General features: G+C 37.2%; 1 protein-coding gene across 2 annotated transcripts; it reads right to left on the bottom strand.

Moving 5' to 3' along the window:
- Positions 1-412: 412 nt before the first annotated feature.
- LOC100891346 lies at positions 413-18,775 on the bottom strand. Of its 2 annotated transcripts, none has more exons than XM_031000346.1 (15): positions 18,643-18,775; positions 15,736-16,505; positions 15,210-15,362; positions 11,881-12,046; positions 10,664-10,921; positions 9,749-9,907; positions 9,016-9,262; positions 6,658-6,899; positions 5,755-6,147; positions 5,231-5,344; positions 4,720-4,957; positions 3,800-3,916; positions 2,989-3,131; positions 1,932-2,144; positions 413-1,157 (listed from the first exon to the last, which is right to left on the bottom strand). In XM_031000346.1, the coding sequence occupies exons 2-15, from the start codon at positions 16,460-16,462 to the stop codon at positions 1,091-1,093; spliced, it is 3,237 nt and encodes a 1,078-aa protein (XP_030856206.1). In that variant the 5' UTR covers positions 16,463-16,505; positions 18,643-18,775; the 3' UTR covers positions 413-1,090. The 2 variants fall into 2 exon arrangements, with proteins under 2 accessions (XP_030856206.1, XP_011681226.2); XM_011682924.2 differs by having other exon boundaries at positions 18,596-18,775.
- Positions 18,776-19,914: the final 1,139 nt, after the last annotated feature.

Here is a 19,914-nt window from a genome sequence, read left to right on the forward strand (position 1 = left end):
TTATTTCTTAGAATATTGTTTTGGACAGAGAAACCTGTTCCTTATGTTTTGTAATATATGTATCTCATCTTAGAGATATATATTTTTTTCAATTTAAGAGAGAAATTCTTCTGACGGGACCAAACAACAAGATGATTATCTCTGCTACATCAATCATAATGCTTCATTTTTTATTCCAAGCACACTATAGTACTTATTTTTTCAATATGGACTTATTGCTAACACACAACTTGGAGGAAGCTAGCTACTGAACAAGGATTTTGTCTTGGCTAACAGATGATTGCTGGAGGTTATCTTCGAAACATAGACGATGTGTTTAAGTACCGAGTATCTTGTGGTAGGACTACGTTTTATGCTAGCCTCTCATCTATTAAAGCAATGACTGTGTCTCAGACTCCACACTAAGAAGTTATCCTTGTCTCAGGTTACCACAGTAAGAGGTTATCCTCTAAACACGAACCCTGTAGTCTTAGGCTACCAGATGACTTGTAGGAATTATCCCCTGAACCATTGTGAGTCTAAGAACCATGTCTTAGACCAACCGTTGACTTGCGGAAGATTGTCTTCGGTACAAGGTCCATGTTTCAAGCTACCAAATGACGTGTAGGGAGCTATCTCTTGAAAAATAACCATGTCTTGCGCTAACAGATGACTCGTAGAAGGTTGTTCTCTGTACAAGGTCGGTGTCTTAGGCTACCAGAACACTTGTAGGAAGTTATCTCTTGTAAAAGAACCATGTCTTGCGCTAACAGATGACTCGTAGAAGGTCGTTCTCTTTACAAGGTCCACGTTTCAGGCTACCAAATGATGTGTAGAAAGCTTTCTCTTGAAAAAGAACCATGTCTTGCGCTAACAGATGACTTGTAGAAGGTCATCCTCTTTACAAGGTCCATTTCCAACACTAACAGCTGCCAGTTTTAGTCCAAAGACAATGTCTTAAGCTACCAGATGCCTTGTAGGAAGCTCTATTCCAAAAAAGAACCATGTCTTGGATTGACTGATGACTCCTAGTAGGTTGCCCTCTGTGCAAGGTTCATTTTCAAATCTACCAGCTATGTAAAGCTCAAGGGTTTTGTTCAGATACAATGTCTCAGGCTACCAGATGACTTGTAGGAGGCAACCTTCTCATGACGCTTTCTGCCCTTGTCTGAACGTATCTACAAAAACAACACAACAAAATGTTCTATAAGTGATGATGATCTTCCATAATAATCATCAATGATACTATGGCAGCGTCTCGAAAAACTGTCATAAGTACAAGTTCACCGACATCCCACTGAAATGTGGGTATTATGTCCGACATGCATTTCAATGAGATGTCGTTGAACTTGTACTTATGACGGTTTCATGAAACGCTGCCCATATTTCTTTTTTGATAGCAATTATAAGTACCTACCTAAAGAGAAATTTGATAAGAAAAAAATATGATTAAATGTGTCATAGCTCTTAAATACAGTGTTCCATTGTTGAATACCAAAAGATTACATAACAAGAATGATGGCTTCTATTGGTAAATCAATAATGATAAATCAAAATCGATTTTAGCAACTGTCCACCAAAAAAAGTGGACTACCCAATGTACTACCCAATGGGTCCTGAGGCTGAAACCACAGTACTTCCAAACTGGTTTACTTGAATTAGTCAATAACTATGAATACTTGTATATATTATTGGGGAGTCATTTACATGAATATTATAGGGATAAGTAAGAAGGAGTTAGCAGTGTAGCTTGGCAGGTGTAATGTATATGATCTGGGACCCGTTTCACAAAGCCTTTTTTCCATGACAAATGACAAAAATCAGTGACAAATCTGCTGGTAACCAATCAGAAGCAAGGATTTCAGTAGCTTATAACAATAACTGTCATTTGTCACTGGTGACAAGTTTTGTGAAACGCCCCCCACATAATGCCATGAACTGATAGAGCTCACCTTCCACTTGTATGTGGCCTGGGAGGAAGTATAACACTACTGAAGGAATGCCCTTTACTGCTCCCAAGGGATGAGACTGATGCTGATTGGACGACACCGGTAGTATGATCCTCTAGTCCCGGTAAGGCCACGCCTTCCTTCCTGGACTGTCGGTACGGGCCTCCTATCTCTCCTCCCCAAGCAGACCTTGGACCATGCTTACCCCTGCTTGCACTGCAGGGAGTAGTCAAAAATATATCAAGGTTTTTAGCATGAATAATTAATTTGTTCATCATTGCAGAATGAACCCTGAAATACTATGGAGATATATGTCAGCTCTCGAGTAATTTTTTTAGTGAAAATGTTTTATTATTACATATTTTAGATTAAAACATCATTGTTAATTGCTCAATTTATATCCAGAGACAGAACATGACAGCATCAAATGCAAATGACCCCTGACTATTAAGCTAATGAGCTAGATCTGAGTTGAATCCAATTCCCCAATTGATTGACAGCCCGTTCTCAATCCAACAGATGGACGATTTAGAATCCATTGAGTTCCATCACAAGTCATTACATAAGATGAGTAAAGATAAAATCCGTACAGACATACAATAAACAAGTCAAAGCAAAGCGTAACATCCCCTCGCCTGGTACAAATGTTTATATTTAGCAATTTTTGCACATTTAATGACCTTTGAAGTACATACTCAACAACATTACTTACGTTATTGAATGAAAACCACATTTTTGCATATATAAATAGGTGTTTTCTCATATTTAATGAGCTATGACCTTTCACTTACATACTTTGAATAAAAGTAAGACTGTGCTTTGATATCATGTACCTTCGTATCAAATTTCATTAAAATCTGTCAAACATTACAAAAGTATTGAACGGAAACCAGATTTGTTACGAACAGAGGGACGGCAGCGTTACTATAGCCCCTCCAACTTTGTCGGCGAGGAGATAAAAATGGGATTATACAAACACTTCCTTATAGAGAACAGGTCCTTTGTTCATTTACAGTTAGCAAAGTTTTAATTAATTGTTAGAAGTAAGGTAGATACTTACCTGAATCTGAAATCTCTTGGTAGAAAATGGCCCATGTTGTGTTCTTTGAGTGTTCTTGAGAGTTGCTTTTGAAAATCTTTCCTTGCATTGCCATAACCATTGAAGATATGGTCACAGAAGAGCAGTTTACCTCCACCATAGATCTTCAAATAAAATAGAAAATATTATTCTTTTTAATTATTACATAGGCAACTTTATATATCCCATGTATAAAACTAAAATACATTTATTTAATTTCTCTCATTTTTTGTTGACATTTCAATTTTTCAATTTCAATTCATTTATTCACTCAGTACATAAAAAACAGATACATAAAACTGCGTATGAACGCATATGATGAATATTAAAAGATGGACATAGTAAAATCAGGAGTTGGAAGCACAAGTAACATCGATTGAGAAGGGATCAGATTAAAGATCTATTTAAAGATCTTGTGAATTCGACCCCATTGTAATGTATAAATTGCATTGAATATTGGTGCATGTACAACAACAAGAGGGAGAGGATACATGTACATAAACAGCTGGGTCATGGAGAAACAAAAGAGAGAGAGAGAGAGAAAGAGAGAGAGAGAGAGAGACAGACAGACAGAGACAGACAGAGAAGGAGAGGAAAAAGAATTGAGGGAGAGAAAGGCAAGATGAGAAATAAAGTTAATACATAGAATGAAATTAGACCCAAGCAGAATAAAACCTATACAAACCAGCGATATAACAATAACATTTAAATAAACAACGAACAACAGCAACAAACTCACACTTCCAAACAGCTGTATAATTTCCTTAAAGATATATACATAAAAAAGACTCACCATAAACATGCCTGGTACTGCATTGTGTCTTCTGTAGAGCTCGGGTTGTTTGTTGGTCGTTCCCTGAACAGCAGCGATGGTGTCATAGATCAACAGTCTGTACCTGTCCCCTCGACACTAGACAGACATACACAAAAAACAATATCAATCAATTACTGAAGGACAGGTAAGGTCCTAACTAATAAGAAACAGCATCGATACGAGCATGATATCACATGCCATATATCTTCTTGTATATTGAATACAGTATACTGAAAAGCACAATCTGCACTTAACATTCCATGTTCAATGCAATACTGGAAAGTTAAAGTTTGAGGCCGCTAAATCACGCCTACTTTTAATTTAAGTTTTTCATTGATTTTAGGCAAAGAAAAAGAAGTACAGTAAAGGTATGGGCTTCACTAATAAGAAACAGCATCAATACAAGCACAAAATCTCATGCCATATATCTTGTATCCAGAAACTGAGAATCACAATCTGCAATTAATATTGTATCTTTCTTCAGTGCAATGCTGGAAAGGTAAAGTTTGAGGTTGCTAAATCACGCCCACTTCTAATTAAAGTTTTCATTGATTTAGGCAAAGAAAAAGAAGTACAGTGTGAATGCTTGTAGTAAACAACTGCTGGTAACAATTTGAGAGTTTGAGGAGTAGATCATGATGTAATAATCACCTATTGCACTGATAAAAATGGAATCTCCTAGTTAGCAGACCATCAGTGGAACTAAATAAATCCTCTACTACAGAATTCAATAAAATACAGCAGGTCGGAGAAGTTGTAAACAGCACGATGAAAACAATGGCATCGATATAATATTTCATTTTGTAAAGAGAGAAAGAGAGAGAGAGAGAGAGAGAGAAAGAAAGAGAGAGAGAGAGAGAGAGGGAGAGGAAGACAGAGTGGGTAAGAAATAGCATTACCTGATAACAAGGTTTTGTCCTGTTTCTGTTCATGGTTTCATAGAGCCTAACCAGCATGTCACCACAAGGCATAGCTCCAGGGAACATGGACGAAACCACACACAAGACCATCAGCTGTTCACGAGGTACCTGGGTGGTCAAGAACTTATCCAGCTCTAGATCTGTGATGACAGGGATACGATGACGACTGCACTTGCATGTCCCTGCGGTGTCTCCTAGCATCTCGGCTCTTAAGACACTGAAAACGATAGGTAGGGGTCAAGGAACGCAACATGATCATTATCAATTTAACAAAACCTGTATTTTGGTACAGGAGTAGAAAGTTTCAGTTTTAATGTAATTCAAGAAGAGATGAGAGAACTACAAACTTGCGAACATCATAGTAACATTTCTGGCTCATAGTTTTTTCCGTAAAGAACTACATGAAAATAACACTGTCAACCATATTTTGGTTCAGGAAGATATGGTAAAGGTAAACATTGGTCAAAATGAGTAAGTTGTGAAAGGATACGCTGGGCAGCCTATAGATGGAGCTGATCTTCTTGCTTTGTCTCCACTCGCTTCAGTTTCTACGATAGAAGTCTTTCCCGACATCATTCTCTGTGGACTGCTCACTCTTGTGGTTCTGAATGAAAAGAAAAAGTTTAGATCATGATACACATAGTCAAACCTAAAAGATTGAAAAACGTTAATCAAATGTGCTCCGATGCTGCACAACCCAACCTATACTTATAAGTTGTAAGATATGCAAATAAGAAGTAATCAGATGCATCACCCTGTACAATCTTTAACAAGTGATGTGGATAATTCACCACCCAATTTTGTAATGTCTCAGGGGGAGTTATCCAAACAGAGGGATCACAAGAATCTATATACTCATTAAAAAAAAACATATCTCAAGAAATTGTGATAATAAGTATTCTGAATGAGTTCTCAATGCTCAATTCAAGTATTTTTTCTAAGAAATAAAGCTAAGGTATCCTATACTGCAAAAAAAATGATGTTCTGCAAAAATGGACAAACATGAATACAAACCTGCTGAGTGTGGACCCTCCTCTGGAGTACCTCGAGTAGTAACCTTGATCGACTCCATCTACTTCTATCCTGACTCTAGACTGTCTCCCTTGCGACTCGTCCTTCTTGGGCTGTTCCGAAGGCATTGACATGGTGCTGTAAGGTCTGGAGACGTGCAGGCGACCAACGGCAGGGGCAGAGGGCGCCCTCATGGGTAGCTTGGGACGGGGCAAGAAGTCCATTGCTGCTGCTGACTGTGGACGATCTGGTCCCGACTCGAGCATGGGCTTGGCTGACTTGATGAGGCGGGTTCGGTGTCTGGTGGCGATGACTGCGCTTCCTACCCGGGCAAGCTGAGGATTGGTGACGTTGAGCATCATACGGTAATGATCCATCCATTCATCTAGTAGGTATCTGATGTAGGGAGAAAAGAGGTATCAAATGACTTCATATGAAACAAGGCGTTGAGTTACCTTCTGGTCTATAGGTAAATAGAAATGAATTGATGTCATCATTCCTTGAAACATTTCGTTTTGCAACAAAGTTTTAAGGTAATGTTAATGACCAAAATTTCAAGGGGAAATATCCCTATCACAGGATAAATGGGCAAAGGCCTTGTCACACAGGCTTTTTCATAATTGTAATGGCATTCCCTTACTTGTTTATCCTAAATATTTTTAAATTTATTTTTCCAGAAATCATATCCCCAAAATATTATTTAACAAAAGTAGAAAAAATGTCATCATAATTCCAAAATCAAATAACCTAAACCTTTTTTTTCTTCCAGAAATCTGATCCCCAAAATATTCTTTTAAAAAGAAGAAAAGATTTCATCACAATTTCCAAATCTAAGGGAGTTTATAGTTCAAAAATTAACCATTAGAAAATGTAATGATGATCTGAGGCTAACACTACAACCCTTACCTTGCTCTTGTTTTGAGTGTATCTAATTCCTTCTCTGCTTGGATCCCATGCTCTCCTATATTAGGAAGCTCTAACGTCTTCATGATTTCCTCCATGGGGTTGATGACTATCTTGGGTTTAGGGACGCGTTTTAACACGTTCACATCTTTAGGTTTCTTACGCTTGGGTGGGGGTGGAGGAGGGGCGTGGCTCTCACTGGCTGCTGCAGATGTGTACGTGTCTTCGGGCAACATCAGATATCCCTGGGATCAACGAGTAATAAAAACAAATTCAAACTTAAAGTAGTCACCCGTAAAAAATTCATGACAACTGTTAATTATAGACAAATTATATATGGATGGAAAGATTTTCTCTTGAAAAACATGAATAATTCGCTGAAAAATCAAACAGATATTATAGTGAGGCGTAAAATACAATTTTGTGTCTAGCTGTGTCTCGCATATGACATACCGAATCTTGACGCTCTACGGAGGACCGCTGAAGGCAGAAAATCTGGATCTCAAAATTAAAATTTTTGAGAAATGATTACTGTGGGCCCCAAAAGCAAACATATTTTGAAGAGGGAAGTTGTTATATTTGATCAGTAAGGCTTCCCCTTTGCAATGATATGAATTTTGCATCAATTCAAAACACTTTTGATTCTTTGGGTGACTATACTTTAAATCTGATAGACACTCTCTAATGACTGTCAATGAAGTACCTACAAATGACCTTTCCTTCTCATATTGCACGTACATGTACTGTACATAATTCACACGTAGCACAAAAGCATCCAACCTGGTGCCTAGCTACACATCTTACATCTAAACACCATTGATAGAGAGTTTCACAACAAAATATCAATGTGCAAACTTCCCTCCGTTAGCTAGCTATTAGCTAAAACTGTAGAATGACCTAAATTCAAACTCCAATAGGCTATTTTTTAATGTAACCGAATTTATGCATACCGGTATGCCTTTGTGAAGCGCCAAATTAGGAATTATTTCATTCAGCTGTTACAAATAAATGTATCTCAATATTCAGAATTCAAATTGCCTACATCAGTTGTTGCTAGGTAGGACAAACATTATGGCTTGCCCTACTTAACAATATGTAATATATGCAATTTGCATTCTCACTATTGAAATAAAATTATTTGTAACATGTGAAAGAAATAATTTGCATCGAGGCATTTAATTTTAAATTTTGTTACATTATGAATATAGCCTATTGGCAGTTTATGGAGTAAAATCCACAAGCTCAGGGTAAAGGAAACCTATAGAGAGAGTTAGACTTGCTGGATGGCCCACTGGTTACATCCCCTTGTTCACAATGCATGGATCACATGAAGATTATAGAGTTCCCTGATGATAAGTCCTATTTTGTGAGGTGATATCAAGAGAATGCAAGTTCTTTTGAACTAAGGACAAAAGTTCCCTCTTGAGCAAACCATAATCTCCAAGTCAAACTTAATCTATCAATTGTATGAACAAAGGAACAGAGCTTAATCTATCAATTGTATGAACAAAGGAACAGAGCTTAATCTATCAATTGTATGAACAAAGAAACAGTTGATGCCTCTAATCTCTAAATGGAGAGAGGTTGGGGGTCTTATGAACAAGGATTAAATGAGATAATCAAACTGATTAAGCCTTTCCCTTCTTTTTGATAGCAGGCCGGAAACTCATTAAAGGCATGTCATCCCTACTGGAAGTGTGCTGATTTGAGACACAGCAATTGTCATACTTAAATCTTGTTCTGGTTGTATAATAATAAAATACCATTGTGCTTTAATAGCAAGAAGGAGGTGTAAATATTCAAATTCTTAAAAATTTCAAAATATTTTGATCATTGCTTTCTCTTTTACAAATTACCTAATCGTTTGAAACTTTGTTCATACAATCAAGAGATTAAGCTTGAGTTGAAGATTATTGTGTACTCAAGAAGGAACCATTGTCCTTCATTCAACTGGGGGGTGTTTCACTAAGATCCTAAGTTGGACTTAAAAGTTATGGAGAGCCATTTCTATCTAGCCTTAACATAAATTATATTAAAAAGTAAAATATTCAAGTATTTTAGACTTTTTATAAATTCCACATCAACAACATGAAATCTCCTTGATGATAGAAAATATGAATGATTTGAACCAATATTTTATGCCTTTTAAATCACAAAATATTTTCATAGATGCTAATGGCTTTCAATAATTGTTAAGTCCAACTTAGAGATAAGTTCAACTTAGGATCTTTGTGAAACACTCCCTGGTAATGATGATTAATACCTTACCAAAGAGCACTAGCGCATCGCCTTGGACCACTGCTCTACCAACTGAGCTATCGCGCCTCCTTAGTACTGATTCAAAAATGCTCATTAACCTACCATCTCTTCCTGTGTTTGAGGCTCTGTGGCCATGATGGTCTGACCGATATGGATCTTGGCCGTCTCCTTGTGGCAGGTGAATGTCAGCGAGACCCCTGCCCTGTTCACACAGCGGAAGGTGATGTGGTCGTTGACCTTGTACGACACCGGATTGTGAAGCCTGAGGTGGGGCAAAGGCCACTCCCACTTGGTGGTGAGTGCTCCGTCCTCGTCCGCTATCATGCCTCCTTTCTCGGTGCACCATAACCTGTTAGAGAACGAAAAAAAGGTTCTAAATATCATCTCTTTCATGTAATTTGTGCAGTAAAAGGATATGACCAACAGTGTAAAAACATCATTTAAGATTGTAGTTTCTCGTGCATATTGCTATAAATTTCCTGAACACTGTGAAAAGAAAATTGACTAAAAAGACTGCGAGCGTCAATTCTATTTAACACTTCCAAAAAAATTGTAGAACATTTACTGCATTTCAAGCAAACCAATTGTCTACTTCATCAATAGTGATCTGTCAGTTTATGACTGGTTCAGTGACCTAATCAGAAGTCTACACCAAGTATCTCTCCAAGTACCTTGGTCTTGAGCAATCCATTTCAGCATTTTATATTCTGTTGCTCCGGGTTCTCTGATTAAATCATCTACTAGTCTACTAATCATTGTCTACTAGTGTCAAGTATAAGAGAAGGGCTAGATAGTAAGGCTCTCTATTTAACAGGGTGATTATCTCTATTGTTACCTGATGGTTCCTTTCTCATCACAGATACACCCTCGACCCGTGGGTGTGAATGCAGCAAGGTAAGAGTTCTCTTCGTCATCCTCATACACGTGTGTGTAATGTCCTACTCTGTGTTCCCCTGATGGGCTGGTGAGGATTGCAACGCGACCTGATGGATAGCTGGTAAAGGGAAGGTTAAGGTATCTAACAGGTTTGACAACTTCTTGACAAAAGTCCCCATGGTATCAAGATCGTTAGCCAGGATCCATGGATGGAAAATGCATGATATACCGAATAAAAATACAGTGAAACCTATAAAAAGTGGTCTTTATGTACATGTTTCTTTAATACAGGTTTAAGGTATCTAACATGTTTGGACATTTCTTGACAACAGTCCCCACGTTTAATATCAAGATCTTGGGCTAGGGTCCATGGAAAATGCATGACATACTGCCAAATAAAAATACAGAGAAACCTGTATATAACGATCACTCAAGGGAAACTTGAAGAGTGGTCTTTATGTACAGGTTTCAATGAGAAACCATATTCAAGAGTAACCAAAAATGTGATCATTCTATACAGGTCAGGTGGTCACTAAAACAGGTTTGACTGCTCATAAAAGTTTCATCATTAAACTAATTACATATTCATATAATTCTTGTATCACCATTTAAAGAAACAAAAGCAAATACTGGTTTGTATGCAGCATTTGGAATGTTGACAAGAGGAATAGTTTTGCTTGTGCAGCCCCACAACTCTGGAATGACTTACCATTGGAAGTCAGGAAATGAACATCAACTGAAAGCACATCTTTTCAATTAACTGTAAATCTAAGTATTTCAGGAGCTCTTGTAGCGCAATAGAATATATACTTAATGTTTGATAGTTTCTGCGCTCTAAAATGTATTATTATTATTATCATTTTGTTAAGGATACTACAATGTGACTGAACCGTCCGGAAGACCTGTCATGAACTTTGGTCTGAGTTCTTGAGGAGCTGGCTGGGGAAGCTTTGGAGGGGGTGGTAACCTCTGCATACTGGTAGATGACAGTCTTGGAGCCACTGCAACGGTTGTTGGCTTCTTGCTGGTGCTCAGGTACTTTGCCAACGCCTCTCGTTTGCTATCACCGTAATAACGCTTAGACAGCGGATGCGTGTGGCCCTTCTCTTTTGCTTCAAACATAGCAACTTTCCTGTGGTTGACATGATCAAGTGGAAATTCATTAATGTGATATATGTAATGGGAGGTTAACGCAATCAAGAAATGTGATTTAGCAGTCACAGATGAAGATCTTAACAATCATAGACAATAATATTGAATGCATATGTAGCAGAGATCACAAGTTACATAAGCCTGGATACACACTAAGAAACAAGACATTGCCTATTAATGGAATATCTTCACTGAATCAGTTAATTCTAAACGGGTCAGATGACAGTGGAATCTCCATCTGCTTTTCTTCTGCAAATATTTCTTGCAATTGTTCCTCATTCCAAGCATTCACAACTTCCTCTCCATGTGTCTTTCAAATATCTAAATATCACAGGGCAATCCAATCCTTGACATAAGTTATTTGTATGAAAGCAGAAAATAAGATAAACAAAATTCCAAAAGTTAAAAAAAATCATATCATTAATAAGAAAATTAGGAACGTTTCAAATATGAGTTCACTATGTAAATCTCAGATTGGCAGTTTGGTCAGTGGATTATGATGTAGTCCCAGATAACTCTCCTGTTTGCCTTGGACAAAAAATATAATTAATTTCTGTTTTTTTTCCCTTAAGGCACTACTCAAAATATATAATTTAGGTCCTCTACATAAAAAAGGCCCTCCTGAGTCAAATGTTTTTTGAAAAATTGAAATTTTACTTTTTGTGTGTGTGATTGAACAAATGGGAAACTTGTCCACCAGTAGATCAGAGAGACATTACTGATTCAGTCAATTTGAAGGGCCGCAACCTATGGTGATTACAACTTTCAAAAACTCATAACTATCTCACTTTTTGTCTGATTTCACAAGTCTACCTCTCTGATTTGCTTCTGCTTTCCTCTAGAGTAGTTTGCTAATAAACAATGTTGAATTTTCCCTTTAAGATGACAAAGTTGTGGATTACCAAGAGTCTAGGTCTTACATATCTGCCTAATACTTACGCTTCTTGCGATGACTGATTGAGTCTCATGATGATAGTCTCCAAGATGCTTCTCCTGACGGCATCATCTTGATCCTCAGGCTGGATCAACCAACCAGTCTCCTCTTTAGCCTTGGTGATAGAGAAACTGATTACTTGAAGAAAACTTGGCTGGTTTACACCTCCACCTAGCAAAACATAAACCAAGAGTTTTAAACATCCATAGTGAAGGAAGGAAAGGTGGGGTAACTTAAAAAAAATTGCAACTTTTCACTTCCATACATTTATTATATTCAGATTGTTACATATCAGTTAACATTTACATGTAAACAAATAAAAGAAAGAACAAAAAACAAACAAAAGTGTACCATTAACTTTAAAAATATTTTATGTACAGCTAGAATGTATTTATAATATTAATCTCTACAACAAACTCCCTAAAACTTAAGCTGTCATTCTATGGGTTAATGGTTAAGGAATTTGAAGAAAATAAGGGAAAACATAAAATGTATTCATGCACAAAAACCAAACATGGACTTGGTTCTCATAAGGCCAAATTCTTTGTCTATTCACATTTACATTTATTGAGAGTATTTAAACTTGCAGTATTTAAAATATATAGCATATTGACTTGGAACCTCCAACATATAGAACTACACATTTTCCGTGATTAATAACTCAGTAATAGTAAAAATAAATTGGAAATCATAAAAAGAAAACAATAACAACAAATATTGAAAAACAACAACAACAATACAATACATGTAGGTAAGGACCTCAACAATAATGTTCCTGTTCACCGACTTTTGACCATACATGTAATAAAGAGTTGTAAATGTCAAGATATCCAGGAAGAACAAAAGACAGAACTTGAAAAAGAAAACAAAAATCAACAAACGAATAGATAATTCCAGCCATTTGTGAATTCTGTAAATGCTTTGAAGTGAGATATAAGTGAGATTGATGTTAATTGTCATAACAAATTGAAATTGCACATATATCATCAGTGCTTGTGCAGATACTCAGCCTCTTTTAACTTAACGCATAGACGTACGCAGTCAGCTTTGTGAAACATTAACCAATGACTTGTCCTTGTTTAGATTTGCTATAATGATTAACATCCATTTGCTACCGTAAAAGAAAACAGTTTTCAAGCAAAAAGACTAAGTTTGTTCAGTGTGTTAGAAAAATAAACCGAGTACATTTTCATCAGAACATATTATGTGCTTCTCTTCTTCCGACCACTATCACATGTCTTTAGAAGTTGAACGCTTGCTTTATCTGTTAACAGACATGCATATCACGGTGACAGTGGCACTATACATTGCAACTAATCATATAACCACCAGTTACATGTATATGCCAAACCAATCCCAAAAATTCCATACCAATGAACCAATTTTGAAAAATGGGAAATATCCTCATACCGAAAAGTGCGATCGTCTAGAAACAGAGCAACAAGTCTGCATATTACCAAACAATAAGAATAATGAATATAAGTATAGATAGCAATGTGTACTGTACATGTAACTTAATAACTTGACCAGAGATTCAAATCCTGTGGGTTTCATTCCTGCCATAGCACCTGTGTCCTTGAGCCAAGAATCTTATCTAATTTGCTTCTCTTTACCCAGGTGTACATCGGTTTCCTGATAGGATGTAAATATAACTTGGAGTGGGAATAAGTGTGCTAGTAAAATGATGAATGACTGGAATATTCCACAGAGGATAATGATAGTGCACTTTAAATGCAAAATTGAAGTTAAATCCAATACCAATGGTAAGGAAACGTTGTTATTGATAAACTTTAATATTAATTTGTTATCATTAGTATTAACAAGTAGTGGTAATTATCTTTGAATACCCAAAACATAGTTATATAATGCCTTCAAAATTCCTAACCAATGTTAGTGTACATACATGTAGCCATGCAACTGTATATGTATCCTTGTCGAAAACAGACTTTAAAATCACTATCTGAAATAAACTAAAGATGCCTTCATTCATTTATGAAAACAAATCAATTTAAAGAAAGATAATTTTCTTAAAAGACGATAAAAGAAAAAAGAAACACCAGAATTAAAAAGCCTGGACTGGGAAAAGTAAAACAAAACCTCCAACCAAAGATGAAACTCTTGACCCTGTGTCAGAACGCAACTGCAAAAAGGCATAATTGCAAAATGTCTACCATAAATTATGTTGAGATTCTGCACTGCTGTATGACCATGCCTACGACCTCTCCCCAAATAACGTCTCGCTGCCCTCTCTTCTGATATCTGGATCACTGATTTTAAGTCTTCAAGTTGTAAAAAGGAGAGGATCACTTAGAATATTGTAGAATTTGTGTATCATTCCAAAGATTTCAATACATGCTTGATCTAGGCTACCACTTTTTATGTACATAAATGTGTTATTCCTTTCCATTCTCTGTACGAAACATAAAATGATTACGTCATTAAGATGTTCTCTGGCTGTAAAAATTACAAATTTAGTGACTAAATGCTAACTTCAAAGTAAAACACTATGCATATTATACAGAAGAATAAGAACTTGACTGCTATGAAAAATCCTTTGTACAGGTATCAATGCACTAGGGCAATTCCACGGTAACGGAAGGACACTCAGACAAGATTTTTGAACTTCAGGTTCATACTAAAAGAACTGTTTTATTAGTATAAGATGTGAAACAGTACAGATATAATACCTATATAAGTGCCTTTAATTCTCCCCAAAAAAATTGTCATTATAGTTAAGTAGTTTAAGAATGTGCATATTAATTATCTCGGTAACGGAAGGACATAAAAATGGACATGGTTTTTCCAGTTAATTAGTGTTTATCCAAACTTTGTGAAGTTGATGAAGCTTTCCACTTGACTGAAACACATTTTGTTCCCCATAGTTTAATACATACTAATAAAACATTTCTTTTAGTATGAACCTGAAGTTCAAAAATCTTGTCTGAGTGTCCTTCCGTTACCGTGGAATTGCCCACTAGCTGCATGAGATTTATTGCCTTTTACAGAGGTGATAGTGAGTTGCTTTTTTTTCCCTCATCAACGCCCCCCTGGAGTAAAAAAAAAAAAAAAAAGGATTCGGGGGGGAAAAAATGGCATCTAACAACATTCCCTCCTTTTAAGTAAGAAAATTAGGAAAAAATAGGGAAGAATAAAGAAAAATCACGAAAATAGGGATAGAAAATTGGGAATTTTTTTTGTTTGAATTTTAAATCAGGAAACCGATTTAAATAAGGTAATTATCAAGCCTGCTTTTAACACTCAAGATGCAGGGTTATGATGTACATGTATCTAGAGAAGTGTAGATAAATTCAATTATGTAAAGTAGCATACTAACCATCTTGGCTTTCCCCGCTAATGTCTGCAGTATGAGCCCGTCTGCCCAGACCAGGGGTTATCTTCAGGAGAGAAAGTCTTCCATCTCTTCCAGTCTTACTAAGAGAGCGTCCTGGTGGAGCTGACTTTGCAGTTCCTGGAGGAATATCCTTCCCTGAAAATAGAAACAAACCGACATCAGGAGGGTGTTTCACAAAACTTGTCATCAGTGACAAATTACAGTTTTTGTTATAAGCTACTGAAATCCTTGCTTCTGATTGGTTATCAGCAGATTTGTCACTGATTTTAGTCATTTGTCATTGAAAAAGGCATCGGAAACGAGTCCCAGGTCACATCCACCATGATTTAATTAATTTCATTCACATTCAGACATGAACCTTAACAACACTACATAGTTTAAGTATGCACAATATATATACCTGTATTTACTTTAAGAATGTACATATTGTGTACTTATTTACTTCATACAAGGAAAATTAAACTTCACTAAAATTGCAAAACTTATCAACAATCTGAAATATCTTTACCTAATTTTGATTTAGGAACATGAGATCCATCTGCAGGTGACTGATTCTGGTCCTCTCCAGATGACTTTTTCTTCTTCTTTTTCTTTTTCTCCTTCCCATCTACATCTTCTGCTACAGCACCATCCTCCAAGTCTTTATCTTCCTCCAATCCATCTTCCCCTACCTCCTTCTCTTCATCATCCGGAAGGTTCTCAATACATTGCCATTCTTTCTTCTCAAACTGTGCTTCTGCTGTTAGCTCTTCATAGGCACAGCTGAGACTATTCACCAACTCCCTGGGAAGATCCAGATGTTGGTCCACAAAGAGATAGAGAATGGATGTGAGCTTGACGAGGAGTGTTGGCGCTGCTTGCACTGATTCATGATAGAGCTGTCTCTGAGTTTGCTCTCCATCAAGTGTTAAGTTATCAAAGCTATTTCTAAAGATTTGCCGATATAGTTCAGTGTTTTGAAGAGCAAAGAAACTATTGCCTGCCTCCTCGGAGTACTTCAGGAAAGACGTTTGGTCGGAGGAAAAGAATCCCCCACTTGACTCTGCTTCTAATTGCTTCTTCTTCTGACGTTCCTGGCTGCTGAGGAAGGCAGCCAGGCGAGGATTGAGGTTGGCAAAACGTAAGCTACGAGGGAGCTCCTGAGGTTGTTTGCGTCTCCTCTTAGGCCTTTGAATAACCTGCTTCTGATCAAAAAAGTAGGGGGATGGGATGTGGTGTACAGGCCCAAACATCATGCCTATTGTCCACTTTCCTGCAATGTGGCAGTCATTTGTGCTCCTGTAGTATCAGGATGAAAAAGAGGAAGAGAGACAATACTGTAATTGTTTGACTTAAATCATTTGTAACCATTAAGGAAACTAAACAATACATTTGAATGGAGATCTGTACATGAAAAGCGTAAAACAGTGCCAATATTTTTAAATGTACAATGGCTTGGTCATTTTCTTAGATCCCAAAAAACATAAAGCAAATGGCATCTAGGCCTACATACATGTAATCACATTTGAATATTTTTTGAAATTTCTGGTTATTTCTATATAACGTGGGTTAAAAGTACAATCATGACTGATTTTTTTTTTTTTTTTTTGGGGGGGGCACTTGTGTCACAGACTACAGGTACATGTACCTGGGTTAAGAAAGTATTAAGTATTAGTGGAGATCTATGAAAGTAAAATTAATCTTTGTAAATTTGAAGTCAAATTTTATGGTAGTGTGACCATAGAACTAGATAGTTTATTCCTCAGCACTACATCCTGACTTATGGATTTTGCTGAGTATCGTCGTAGAGGTAGAAGTAGAAGTTCGTGCATGTCCTTAATTCGCACAAAGATCCATTTCTCAAAAGATCTGTAAGATTTCAAAAATCTGATAGGTCTACAACTAAGTACAACCAATATAAAGAGAAACATAACATTTTCTTCGGAATAGGGTGCAAAATTATAAAAATATTGACAAAAAATTAGCAAATTATCCAGTCTTTGGCATCCATTCCGAAAAAAATATGAACTTCCTGACAAGGCCAAGGTCTGGAAATATTCTCTTTGAGACAATGAGAGATGTCATCAAAATTGTATATAAAAAGCCATACCAACTGATTGTAGATCATATTCTGCCCTTACAAAAATGACATTATCATAGACCGACTTTGATGGGTTACTTTTTTTGATAAATCACATGCAAACCCTTGGCTTGTCACCTTGCACACAAAGTCAAAGGATTCAATAAACTGTTCAGAATTAGAGTAAAGGAGCCCGTTTTCGGCCACTTAAGACAAAATCCTATTTTTTGGACTCTTTACTTCCTATTTATTATCATTTCTTGTTCAAATCATGAAGCAAATATTATCATTATTTAAACAAAAAAAGAATCCCAGAAAAAAATCACGAATTGCCATGACAATATTCATTTCAATTTTCACTGTTTTGGAGCCAGTTATCGGCCGAGCGTTTCAGTTTACGGCTGCATGTACAAAGTCAATAGGAAGCGCTCGCGCGCGCCGTGCGTTTCCGCGCTGATGTACAGTACAAGCGGGCGGAGCAGGTATCCCACGCCGGAGCTCCCTGGTGCTCGCCTGGCCGAAGACAGGCACAGCGGTGATCGGAAGTTGGAATCTGAATTAGACAGACATATCGTGTGTGCGTTGCGGTGTGCGGCTGCATTGATTTAATACATGCGATGAGATACTTTTGAGCTTGCGACTAGCACAAAATCGGGCTCTAAATCTGAAAAATACTTGAAATAAAGCTCATTTCATGGTACCCATATTTCTTACAGACACGCGTAAGATATTCAATTTTTCAGATTCGGGTAGCGGGACCGCCGATTACATCGCTAAAATGTGATATTTTAGGATATATTTTTCATTGCAAATGTGGTTCTTCAGTGACACTGGCATGGTATTGTGTGGGATATGTGTTATGCTATTATGCGATGTATTTTAGAGTGATTTTACCTTGCATCCAACCAATCGGCCGAAAACTGGAGCTGGCCGATTACCGGCTCCTTTACTCTAGGTCTAGATCTAGAGGTCGAGGGCTAGACTAGTCGTATTAATCATGGCAAAGTATGATTGATAGAAAATGTTATGATATTGAAGGATGAATATGCATTATGGTTAGTGCTATTTGATGCATACATTTTGTTAAATTCAAAGGCAAAAGTGATGGCCTTTATTTTTGTTAACGGTTCGGACACAACAACCACAGCCCGGCGCCGATGTGGCTCTGCGTGAGCTGAGCTTAGGTGCCGAACCCGCCCCGTACCCCGTGGCCTTGCACCTTGGCCATGCATGGTGTGCTGATTGGAAAAACAAAACAAACATCGGCAAATAACATCGTTAAGTAGCTTGCCAAAAGTCCAATTCTTACTCAATTTCACATTGTACGAAGGAAGGAAAAACATGTCTTATCCATACCTCACTCAGCACTATGCAGCCGCAACATATTTCGTTGGAAAATGGTGCAAAACTACACACTGTCGCAGCTCACAGAAACGCCTTTCCACCCATGGACGTCGCCATTTTCTTGTTGCCAAGAGAGCTGTTGTCTGTGTTGGTCTGGAAAATCAGACCCTAAAATTTTAGGTATTTCATCGATTCGACTTGTTTTCCCAAAGAAACCTGTTTTGATTGACTATAACAAGATAACCTTTGAAATTGATATGGTTTAGTATCCTTATGAATACTTCTAAACATATCTAGAAGAGAATAAAGTAGGACAATGAAGATTTGAACATTTACTAAATAGTTGGTATGTAAACAAGACTACTATTATCCCTTTGCAGTTCGATCACACCTGTCTAACGTGCAAAGAAAAGAACAATGCAGCTTATTGAATTTACTGTTCGTGCAGGGCATGTGAGTTAAAGTCTCACCTCCCTGGTTCGTGTATGGTCTTCACGGAGATTTCCTTTGTTGATAAGAAGGTAGTTTTGTTGACAAATGAATGAAGTTTACTTTTAGATCTTTGAGATGCAAATTTAATTTACTACTATTCCATGAACCATTAATTATTAGGCTTTAATAACAGGGGTTGGTTACCCGAGTACTTCTCAATCCACTCTCCTCCCGACTCTCCTCTGTAATTATATTTCCTGTTTGTTCCTCTGTATGTCATATTTCGTTCCCTCATATCTCTTTTAATGTTATTCTCCACCGAATTATATCCGGTATTTTTCCTTCTATTCCTTCTTCGTCAAAGCACACGTTGCAAGGTAATCCAATAGCATGCACTGGTTGTGTAACTGTATACTACTTGACCATTCCTTTCACATGCATTCGTTTCAGAGGCGGCGCTTGAGAGTTGGGGGGGGGGGGGGGGGAGCGCTTGCACCTAGTGCCCCACTCTTTTAAGTACCCACAAAGAGCCCGTTTTTTAAAATTATTTTGACATATGTCCCTTTTCCTCTTCAAACATGTGCCCCTTTTTCTTGTGAGAAGTGCTCCCATTTTTTATAATAAGAGCTGTTCCTCTAATAAACTCTTATATATAGGTGCCCACCTTCCTTCAACAATTAAGTGCCCCTTTTCCCCCAACATGTGCTCCTTGGCAATAAGTGTCCCTTTTACATTCTCATTAGTGTCATTTTTCATATCTAGTAATTACCCCATTTCACGTACGAAAAAATGCATTCAGTTCTTATAAGTGCCCCCTTCATCTCTGATTATTGCTGCTTTTCAAATCTGAGA

Source organism: Strongylocentrotus purpuratus, unplaced genomic scaffold (genome assembly GCF_000002235.5).
Source record: "Strongylocentrotus purpuratus isolate Spur 01 unplaced genomic scaffold, Spur_5.0 spur5_scaffold_6, whole genome shotgun sequence".
Lineage (NCBI taxonomy): Eukaryota > Metazoa > Echinodermata > Echinoidea > Camarodonta > Strongylocentrotidae > Strongylocentrotus > Strongylocentrotus purpuratus.